The sequence below is a fragment of the Coffea arabica genome, chromosome 2e, assembly GCF_036785885.1.
Source record: "Coffea arabica cultivar ET-39 chromosome 2e, Coffea Arabica ET-39 HiFi, whole genome shotgun sequence".
NCBI lineage: Eukaryota > Viridiplantae > Streptophyta > Magnoliopsida > Gentianales > Rubiaceae > Coffea > Coffea arabica.
This window is the reverse complement of record NC_092313.1, coordinates 68,181,895-68,194,241: the sequence shown is the minus strand read 5'-3', so window position 1 is coordinate 68,194,241 and position 12,347 is coordinate 68,181,895. Positions and strand designations below refer to the sequence as shown.

General features: G+C 30.9%; 1 protein-coding gene across 1 annotated transcript; it reads left to right on the top strand.

Moving 5' to 3' along the window:
- The first annotated feature begins 7,997 nt into the window (after positions 1-7,997).
- On the top strand, positions 7,998-10,205 carry LOC113729375 (uncharacterized). The gene is made up of 2 exons (XM_027253678.2): positions 7,998-9,512; positions 9,600-10,205. Exons 1-2 carry the CDS (start codon positions 8,270-8,272, stop codon positions 10,022-10,024), a joined length of 1,668 nt encoding a protein of 555 aa, XP_027109479.1. The 5' UTR covers positions 7,998-8,269; the 3' UTR covers positions 10,025-10,205.
- The last annotated feature ends 2,142 nt before the right edge of the window (positions 10,206-12,347 follow it).

The following is a 12,347-nucleotide window of genomic DNA, read 5'->3' as shown; positions in this document are numbered from 1 at the left end:
AGATAAAATTTGAACCCAAGATCTCAAGGGTCCTTAAAAGCCCACTTACTGCTGGACCACCTCTGTGATGGTTGAGGTGATATGAGTTATTTCGATATAAGTAAGAGGTGAAATGATGGAGAGGTGGTATGAGTTATTGCTAGAGATGAGTAAGAGGTGAAATAATGATAATTAAAACTTATTTACCTCTACTATAATAGGATAATGCTTTAGTTTAACAACTATATAAACATATTCTTTCGTTGTAATATTATCTAATTTTTGGACTAATTTGCACCTTTTAATCACATAATAAAATTTTCGATGAATTTGCACCTACTAATAAAAAATTAAGTTTTGGACCAATTTGCCCATATTAATGATATATCATAATTGTGGACTAATTTGCCCATACTATTAACAAAGCTAAACTTTTTACTCATTTGCCCGTATTAATGAAATAACTAAACTTTTGGAAAAATTTGCCCTTGCTAATAAAAAAAATTTATGTTTTGAACTAATTTGACCAATTTAATGAAATAACTAAATTTGGACTAATTTAGCCCTATTATTAATAAAATAAAATTTTGACTAATTTGGACCTACTAAAATTTTAAACTTATTTACCCCTACTAAAAGCAATAGTAAATTTTATACTAATTTGGCCCATTAGTTAATTATATAACCATATTTTCTTGATCGATTTTAATTCATAAAAGGTTAGACATGTAAATTGAGACTTGTGACACATAGGTTTGAACGCAGTCCAAAGCAAAAGACTTAAACACATAGGTTCGGCTCGGAACCGTACAAAACTTAATTGCGGGTGTTGTTTACTAATATCAAACTCATGTTCAAACTTCAAAGTACACACACATAACCGTTTACAAGTGAAGTGTGGACTTATCAAAACCTAATTAACACCTCTAATTGTAGGTTTGCCAAAACGGGGTCTATAAATAAGTAATCCCATCATTTTTTTTTTTATCTCCAACCAAACACATAATGAGGCTATTTTCTGAGACTTCTCATTAGTGGCGGAGCAAACAACACTAAAATTTTTTTCGTACTCTTTTGTTAGTTTTTTAAGTAAAAAAATATTCACCAATAAGTTAAAATGAAAAAAAAAATTTGAACTTATTTCAAATGAAATTTTGTGACCCACATATCCTTTTAGAATATTAGTTCATGAACCAATTTAAAATATCACGTAATTCTTTCACTTATTTCATAAAAAAACTTTGGGGGCACACTTAAGATAATATTAAAATTTTATGCATATTATAGGAATTTAAGGGGGAGCAGTGGGGGCCCGTGCCCCCAGCTTAAATCCGCCAGTGCTTCTCATCTAACAAAAAGGCAACCAAATACTGGATAACAACATTAGTTATCGAGGATGACTCAATCCAAGATGAATAATTTGAGGATAAATAATTCCCTCTCATCTTTGGGGGTTCATGACACAAAAGAAAAAGAAAGAGAAAAGAATTATAAGAGAAAACTTAAGGGATAATTTGAGAAACCTTCCGGGAGGTTTTTAATAATTTCACTTACTTCCCTTCAAGTTTGAATAATTACACTAACCTCCCATAATGCAGTCAAATATGACTAACCTCCCTTCAAAATTGTAAGAATGTGGGAATTAAGTTGAAATGGCTTGTTGAGTTTGTTAGGATGCCGTTTGCAATGGTTGCAACGTGGATAAAAGTCATGAGTGAGGTTTTATTCTTTCTAACAAAGAGGTATTTTAGGATTTTTTTTAGGACAATTTTAACATACTGGGTCTATTTTGTTACTGATAGAGTAATAATAAGGGAAGTAGGTATAATTTTTTAAACTAGAGGGAAGCTGTCTGCAATAGTCATAAACCTCAAAGGAGGTTTTTGAAATTATCCCACTTAAATTATAAGAGAAAGTTTGTTTGAGTTTTGAAAATGAATAAAATGATTTTAGATATATACGGTAATAAAAGTTTGTTCGACAGCTGCCTACACGTTTCTCTTCAAAAAACATTTCTAATCTATAGCTCGATTTTTATCCTTCTAAATCCGTTTCTTTTCTTTCTTTTCTATTCTACTAAAAAACTTCCGAAGGAGTGCGAAGTTGAGTTTCTTGTCCTTTTGTTTTTTTTTTGGCCCAAGCCTCTCCATCCAAACAAATTGCAAGATGTTTGATAGTACTTTAACTTGTTTGAACCCTTAAAAAATCAAGCTCAAATTGTCGGTAACAGTTCGATTCATTTATATCCCTACTTATAACATCTGTCAATCCAATCATGTCAATGAACATTTGGTTCTCAAGTGTTCATTTAGTTTTCATAACTTCCAATTTTCCTTTTTCATTGTGTCCATTCTATCATAAATTGCTGAACACCTCATAGTAAGATTAGGGACTTGGATAAGTGGGAGAGGAAAAATTCGCGTCCAATATGATTCGTTCAATATAATTATCCGAATATGCATGTATGTGGTAGCGTGGAAGTGTTCTTTTGTATATGTTAGTGTCAGTGTTCCAATAAAACAAAATATATAAATTCAAATCTGTCAAGATTAGTGAATAGCTACACATAAATAATGTATCCTACCCAAAAGTACTTTAGCCAACATTGGCTCATAGCTGGCTTTTAGTTGGTCACAACCCCCCTTTTTTATTTTATTTTTTATAATTTAAGATCTCTTATTTATACTTTCTCCATTAAATCACTCAATCTATCCTCCCCTAATTGCCCATAACCTTGAAAAGCTTGGATACAGAGAATTATTGAAACCTCAGGATTCTCATACATGACATATTTAGGTGGCGTTTGGTTCGCACGTCGGAATTGGATTCGGATTCGGAATCGGATATCTTGGGTTTGGAATGAGGTTATTCATTCCAATACATTTGTTTGGTTCAAGTACCTGGAATATGTATCATTACTATAGTTGATGTTTGGTTCGTCGACTCTTTCGGAATGGAATATAATAAATATATTATAAATCACATTGTAAATGATAGTTATTGACTCTTTGTAAATGAGATATAAGAAATTTTTACTAATTAAATATATTAGTATAAATGTATTAGTAAATTTAGTCTAACTGATTAATAATTTCTATTAGTAAACATGTATAATTATTAGTATAATTGATAATATTAATTATATTACACAAATTAATATACATTATATAATATATATAACTAATATTATTATTATTATAAGTTTGTAACTAATTAAATTAAATATTATATATATAATTAAATATAAATATACAAATGTTATAATATAAATATACAATTATAATTATATAATATATACAAATATTAATTATACAAATATTTTATATAAATGTAATATATATTACATATTAAATATAGTTGTTATTATATATTATTATATTTAAAATAATAATAATAATAATAATATAATTTATTAATATTACATACATGTATATATTATAATTATACGCACATATAATATACATATATATTATAAATATATTATTATATAATATTAATAAATTTATAATATATATTATATAAGTATAATTATATTTAACTAAATAATTATAATATATAATTATATAATATAATAATATCATTATTATAAGTTTGTAACTAATTAAATTAAATATTATATATAATTAATTATAATTATATGAAAGTTATAATATAAATATAAATATATAATTATATAATATATAAATATTAATTGTACTAATATTTTATATAAATATAATGCATATTAATTAGATATAGTTATTATATATTATTATATTTAAAATAATAAATATAATTATAATTATATAATTTATTAATATTATATACATGTATTTATTTTAATTATATGCACATATAATATACATTTATAGATATACACATATATTATAAATATATTATTATATAATATTAATAAATTTATAATATATATTATATAAATATAATTATATTTAACTAAATAATTATAATATATATTTATATAATGTACTAATATTATAATTATAATATATTATATATATGTATATATTATAATATATAATATATATAATATATATAAATATTAATTATATCATTGTATAATTATAATATGTAATTGGATTTGTTTCTTGGAATCAAACTTGGGAATCGGACAAAACCCACCAAAATACTTGGGAATGGAGAAACACCAAATTTTTAGAAATCATTCCAAGATTTCAATTCCCATTCCAGTGAACCAAACACCATTTATGGGGTTCATTCCATTCCCCGAATCCGATACCCTCTTACCAAACGCCCCCTTAGAATTCATGCTAATACAATTATGATTGTGTTATGTTCGAGATCCTTATATCTGGTTTGAGGCATAAATAAACTGTCACACTACAATTTTTTCTTATTTTGTAGGCTAAGTGTAAAAATTAGGTCAGATGCGTCAATTGAGCAATTACGCCCATAGTGACGGACTGGGATGGAAATCTCATATCCAAAAATTAGCAATTCGCCCTGTTAGTCCTCCAAGGCTCAAATAACTCAATTTTCTCCTATGAACTATTTATGTCAATAGATTGGTTCCATCCAAAACTTGAGATAATGGGTGTGAACCAAAAAAAGACTCAAAAGTAGTTGTTAATGGAGTTGACGTTACCAAATTTTGAGGGATCAGTATAAGTTTATGTCAAATTGCTCCACATATAATTCCTCAAACAGTATTTTCTAAACAAACCATAGACAACCCAAATTGATCTTGTAAAAGATCCACTACAGATTGACAATTCTGCAGGATCTTGTTTGTTAAGTGATCTTATAATTTTTTTTCAGCCTTAACAAAATATTTTATATACATCTTTCGCCACAAATTGCAATTGAAGTTAATAAATAGCAATATTTGATTAAAACACTTTTTTTTGACAATGAATTTGAACAACACGATAACCTATTTGTACTTGCTTAATCATGAAATTTAGACACAAGGAAAGAAAACGCCAAATATCATGAGATTTTTTTTTTTTTTTTTTTTTGTTATTTGTCGGGTGCACTGTGCACCCTATCTGAATTTTTTAGAAAAGCCATTTATTATGACAATTGGTGGAAGGCAATGTTTGAAACCTTGACTGATTTGAAACCTTGATCTCCTACCCACCAAGGCTTGGTGGTGGCCACCAGCCGGCCACCAGCTTTGGGCTGGTGGTTGCCAAATATCATGAGATTGATACACGAAAAAGCCATACTACCCTCTATGCTTCAACTTGAAATTGAGCAAAAACATGAGCGAACCCATTATTATAATGAAAAACCTGAAATGGGCTTGGCGGATGAGGCCTAATAGATGAGACGTGGGACTCTAAATTGGTTGACGCGAATTAAAACTTAGGCAAATGGGACCGGTATTATTAAGGTGTACGTAAGTTTTCTTGAGTGATGGTCACTTGAGGAGTTTTTTCTTTTCACTACAGTTTTGTATGATTTTTCAATGGAATTTATGAACAGATAAGAGTACCCTTGTTGATTTATAGCAGGAACTGGGGAAGAAGAATTTGAAGGGTGGATTTTGCATTGGATGCACAAATCATTAAAAAAATCACATTTAATTGATAAATGAGCAGGAAAATGATGCAAGAAATTTATAATCTCTATTGTGAATTACCAAAACAATGAAGAGACAAACACAAGCAGCAACAATTATGTATCATCTACATTTTATTTAGGGATGATTTCACAAACCTTCCCTGAAATTTATGACAATTGTAGATAGCTCCCCTCTAATTTCGTGTAGTACAGTTACCTCCCTTGGTAACTTAAATGACTACTATACCGTTAGCATTATTCTTATGTTTAAAAACAAAAAGGAAAAAAAAAGGCACTTAAATTTTATAGTTTCTAGTTTTATTATTCCCTCAATTGAGTGCTATCGCCACTCTCCTTACCAAATTTATGGCACAGCTATGCTATTAGTCTCTAAAATTACCGCTTTTTTCTCCCTCACTCTCAATTATTTCCTCTCAACAATACTATATGTAAAATTTCCACTTCCAATTATCATTTATCAAAAGTTGCGTCGGGTTTAAAAATTGAAAACCAGATAGAAGAATGACTCTTCCATCTTAGAGAATTTTTTTATTTTTTATTTTTTACCTTTTTAATAGTTGTATGGTTGTTTATTCGACTGCGAACGGTAGCTAATTGCTTGAGAATGTTGTTTGTGCCGACTATGCTTGATATTTTAGAAAAGTTTTCCATAACTTGCCTCTAAAAATAGGAGATCGTACAAAGTTTCTCTTCATGCCGCTTTGGAAAAGTTTTTCTCTTTTATTTTGTTTGTTTGCCAAGTTTGGAGGAGGGCTTACTTATTTATTATTTATTTGAATAAAATTTGGGACCGGCATTCCTCTCCTATTTACGGGGTTTGTCAAAAAAAAATTTTTTTTTGATAGAGGGCATTTTAGGACATTCATATGATATATTTTGCTTACATCATTAAATTGGATTTTTGTGTTGGTGTCAACATGTAAAGAGTTAACACCAATTTAGTGTATTTTCAATTTTGCTCTTATCTCTATATATACCATACATAAATGGTAGGGAGTCTTTTGGTGTAAACAAAATGTTGTCATCTTATAATTTTTCTAAATTACCGTTTAAGTACAACTACCCACTGTCAATCTACTTGTACTTCTCCTACCCGTTATCATATCTAATTCTGTGTCTCCTAGTCCTACCCACTGTTATTAACTGGTTCTGCCTCTCTTTTTACAACTACTTATTGCCAAATAATAGTCTATTGGACAAATTACATTTTACCCCTTTATGGTATAGCTAAATTTCACAAAATTCCTCTATAGTTTTAAAAACTATATATAACACCCTTATAGTTTGAATTTAAGTGTCAAAGTGACGGAAATGATCATCCGTAATGAAACCTATAAAAATGTCGAATTACCCTTGTTTAAAAACTAAAATGGTTGAAATGACTAAAATATATAAACATAATATGCATGACACTCTAATCCCGTATGATTTTATATTTTACTGTGTAACCTCCCCATAGTTTAGTGCTTTACCATATAAACTCCTTATGGTTTTCAATATATACACATAACCCCATTATGGTTAATAAATAATTTTCAACTTTACATAGGGGTATTATTGATATTTTAGTTGACTCCGTTATAGATTGCAAATTCCGTCACTTTGACACTTTAATCCAAATCATAAGAGGGTTATGTATAAATTTTGAAACTATAGGAGGGTTATGTAAGAAAATACTAAACCACAGGGAGATAAAGTGTAATTTGCCCTAGTCTATTTGTATATTTTATTTATGTAAATGTCAATTTTATGTATGTATTATAAAAATATAAAACCAAATCTCATAAAAAATAATTTCAACAAATATCTTTAAATTTTTTTAAAATATTTACTTATTGTTGCACACGCATCAAGTGTGCCTTAATCACTAATTTGAAATCAGTGGGTAGCTTCATGTAATTGTCGTACACCCCATGAGATGTTTGTGAAATTATTCCTTTTTATTTAAGTTTGTGCATCTCAAAATTACAAGGTTTAATGATTATTTCATTATAAATGAATTTTCAGTTATTTTGAGGATTAATGCTAGTTTTTTTTTTCCGTTGTTACTATTTTCAGTCTATGTTTCGCCTCTTGCATAGTACTAGCGATGATGGCAAACCTGATGTTAAACGAAGCATTAATTAATATCTCTTTATAACTAATTATGAAAGTTTATTTTGGTTATAGGATTATGGATTTTTGTGTTTATATGTGTCTGTACTTTACTTTATCTTTTTTCCTTCCAAAACTAGGTAGATATAGTAGTTATCACAACTATCCATAGTTGATGCCCCAAAGTTATGAATAGTGAGGCAAAAAAAAAAAAAAAAAGATTAAAACAAGGAGAGACATCACGCCATACACCAAACAGATGCTTTCCTGTAGATCAAGCAGTGACCAATAAGCCTTAGCAATCTGAAAATTTTTCTTGAGATGAAAACTATTCTTGAGTTACCTTAATTTGTAATTTGTGGCTTAATTTTTTTTTGCAATGATCAATATCCAGCACGTTTCTTAGGCAGAAAAACATCCACGAATTCCATCTCATGATAACTACCAAGTATTGGATGAGACTCTAGATCACAACTGAATTCCATGTCTAGAATTGCATCACTTGCCCCTTTCCATTCTTAACCGTCAGTAAGTGCTAGAACGTGCAAACATGGCTTTATATGAATCAAACTGTTGTCTTCCGCAATCAGAAGATCAAACAGAAGTTTGGCAAATGCAAATAGTAAAGGAAAAACAGCACTAACTCAAAAAAATGGCTTCCTTTTCAGCAACTCTTTTTCTGATCCTCTCAGTATTTTTGGACTCAATTGTACCCATCATTTGCCCCTCAGTCATAGAAGACCTTAACAACTTGAAACCACCGCCAGACTTCAACGCAACAATCACAAACAATTGCATCAACAACCCTTCACTGAGATACTGCAATGCTACGCCTTTTGATCTTGAAGAAATCTTCAAGTCCACCATTGTTGCTAGCCATTTGTGTAACATTTCGCATAATCTAAACTGCGTTGAATCATTCCCTAAAATAAACCTTCACAAGAAACCACACTTAGCTCCTCTTTATCTGTCTTTCACTTTCTTCTGGAAATACTGTCCCTTAACCATCACATACATTGATATTTCGAACAATTCCTTGAAGGGGAATTTCCCAACTGATATCTTTTACTGTTCACAGATTCGTGATCTTGACTTAAGCCATAATAATTTCGTTGGTGATGTTCCTGTAAAAAACCTTTCTTCGCTTCCTAATCTCACTTTTCTGAATCTTTCATACAATCATTTCTCAGAAAGTGGAAACTTGGATTCTGAGTTGTTTAAACGTTTTAATTCTACGAGTTTTATTCATTCTGGTATTTTCCCTGATCATAGCAAGTTTAGTTTTAAAGTTTTCTTGATTCTGGTGGTTTTACCTATCTTTGTGCTGGTAATGGTGTTTTGTTTATGCGTATTGTGCTCTTCGCGACTGGATATATTACCTGGGTGTTTCAGAAGGAGATACGAGTTCACACCATCAATGCTAAAGGCAGCAACAAAAGGATTTTCCAAGAAGAAATTGGTAGAGAAGACAAGTTCAGTTGATGTTTATTATGGGATTTTGAGAGATGGAACTGAAGTGAGAATCGAGGTATACAATGAGAGTCTTTCAAGAGAAGATGCTCGCAGAATATTTGCTGAAGGATGTAAGATTCTTTCTCAACTAAGGCATAAGAACTTAGTTAGAGTATTGGGATGGTGTGATACGCGCAGATTAAGAGCCACAGTTAGTGAATGGAAAGATGGAGAGAATGTGGAGACATGGCTTAGAAATGCTAATCCATCATGGAAGCGCAGAATGAAAGTAATGGTTGGGATCCTTCAAGGAGTGCGTTATCTTAATGAAGAATGGCCTCAAGTTGAGTGTGATCTTAAGACTAAAAGCATTTTACTGAATGATGATGGAGAGCCCTTAATATCAAGGTTCAAAGTGGATGATGGTAACAACAATACCAAGAGTAAGTAATTGCCTTATCTTCCATATATAGGCTTAATATTTGCCTATTTATAAACCATATATGTGCTTAATACTTTGCTGTTTGCAGGAATATTCAAGTTTGGCTTGTTTATACTGGAGATGGTATCAAATATGAGGCCAATGGAAGAAGTTGAGAGTAGTGAGGCTGGTTTTGTTCAGTGGTTTAGACTTCACTACCCTCAGAACTTTGAGAAATTGATTGATGAGAAAATGAAAATGAAAGAAACAGTCGTTGATCAAGCCAAAGAAGCAATTGAACTGGGGCTGTTGTGCACTGATCTATCAGGGGTCCGTGAGCAACCAAGCTGGGACCAAATCTCCTATGTGCTGTCAAAAAGTTCTTGCAAGGCCTTGGCGGGTAGCGATCACAGAAGATATCATCAGGTGGATGGAAGGAGGAAAGCCAAATTCTTGCAAACAGATGAGTCAGATGATGAAATTCGGATGGATCCGCATTCAAGTGTTGATCATAGAAGATTTCTGGTTGTATAGTTGGTCACCAGATGACAGGTGTATACAATCAAGTAGATGAACATTAACTAGCATGAAACTATGTGATTGTTGTTTGATTTGGATTATATCATGGTGTATTATTGACTTATATTTGGAATACTATCGTGCATCAGATGCAAAATAGCTTTTCTTTTGGAAAGATTCTTGATTAATTCTCTAACATTATCAGACTTGGATAATGTCCCCTAACCTAACTTGTGCTGCATAGCAGAGTCAACAGAAGACTCGCCAGATTCTGGTCGAAGAAAGAAGATTACCTCTTAGTGTTTTCCAACAGATTTGCTGGAGTTACTTGTTGAAATTCCTTAATTTCTTTGTTAAATCTCCTCCCTTCCCATTAGGACAAACCTAATCATTTCTTCCCACTAAAATCCCTGAAAACGTTTTCCAACAAGTTTAATGGAGTTACATTTATTTCTGTTTGTCCACTAAAAATTTCTCCGGTTTTTACTCTTAAAGCTTTTTTCTTAAAAATCTTGGAAAAGTCTGTATCCAAGTTTACAAAATACTAGCTTGCAGTATAGGGAGCTTTGAGCAAATGAAAAACTTGATATCATTCATGCTATCCCATAGTTTCACAGTTAGTTTAAGCATCTGTTAGCTTAGCTACGGAAGAAATAAGATTGTATTGATAAAGATCAGAGTTTCAATACCAATTGTATTTATACTAGCTTTACTTTTGAGTTAGAGCTTAGATTGATTTAGCTTCTGACCAATTCCTTTAGTTTGGAGATCCAAGAAGCTTGCAAAATCAACCAGTATGGGCAAGATAACTGACAGAATCCCAACCTCGGTAGATAGCTCTATACGAAAACTGGGAGAATGTTGGACTCCAAATATCACCCTGTTTCACTGCATCCTACGAGGTTGTGACATGATCGAATGTAGGAGTAATAAGAGAAGGTGGAAATCAGACGTCTTTGCATTTGAATGCCAGAATTTGAGAGTGGACTTCAAGGTTGGAGACACTTCCAGCCCTAAAATGTCATCAAATTCATGTAGATACTGCGGTGCAAATAAACAAAATTTGACACAAAAAGGACAATTTGAAACAGCAAGAACCTCCTTATGGATTATGTCTTAGTTTGGCAAGTGCAAATTGATTGGAATGCAAGCCCGCAACTCTTGGTGGGCGTTTTTATGTATGACTGCTTTGAATGGATTATATGCCCGAAAGTTATAATAGACACGAACCACAGCAGAAGCAAGAAACGGAAGAAAGATTGATTACAATGCAGTGGTAATGATTGATTACAATGTCTTATGATAAGTTATCATGTCGTGTACTTTGGAGAAATTTTCAAAAAATTTCCAGATATGAATAGGTGAATCTCTTGTGCAGGTTTGACGAGTTTCCAAATTCCAATGTCTACCATTATCAGGACAAACAACCAAAGGCTCTTTTTGAGAGTTAGATGATCGAATTTTAAGAAGCAACTCTCGACAAACCATGATGCCGACTAGGCATGTTAATGGGTAGGGTTTAGGTTGGATCCCTTTAATCCAGATTCAGACCCATTTAATTTAATTAGATCCAAATCCAGATCCAGACCATTTTGGGTCTAAAAAAATAAGTTCATATCCAAACTCTTATGGATCTGAATATCCAATGGGTATCTATGGGTATTTTCTAAACATATTAAAGTAAAAATATATTTAAAATATATAGAGTTCATAAATAATATAAATACTATCCAATTTTTGTTTTCAAATAATAAAATTAACATTCAACAAGTTGAATGCAATATTGTGAATTCAAAGAAAGAATTATTATTGACTACTTCTATATATTTTCAAAGATTCAACTGCATCCACATCTAATATTTCATTTGTTTGCCTTAACCTTTTCTCCTTTTCTTGAAAAAGTTTGCATCAATTACAATGGCAACTAGAATTAGTTTTTAAAAAAGAAAACAACTATAACATATATAAATATTTAGTCTTATTAAAAAAATGTAATTTTGTACCTCTTTTTCTTATTTAAACCTCAATGTTGCTAGATGTCTCGCAATCTAGCACTGAAATAGTGAATGCAATAAAAGTCATTTGATTAAGGACCGATGGCAAATAAATAATAGAATAACAAAAAGTTATAAACATTTACTCATTTTTTTATTCAATCCAATCATCAGTAATCACTAATATTTCAACCATATCTAGAAGCAATTGGCACGAGTCTCATCAATCACCCAACCATCAATACTAAATACAAATTCTGATGTCATAAAATCTTATTGTATTCGATCCAATAGTCATAAAATATTTTGTAAGCACAAATTTTGTTGCCTGAAATAAAAGACAA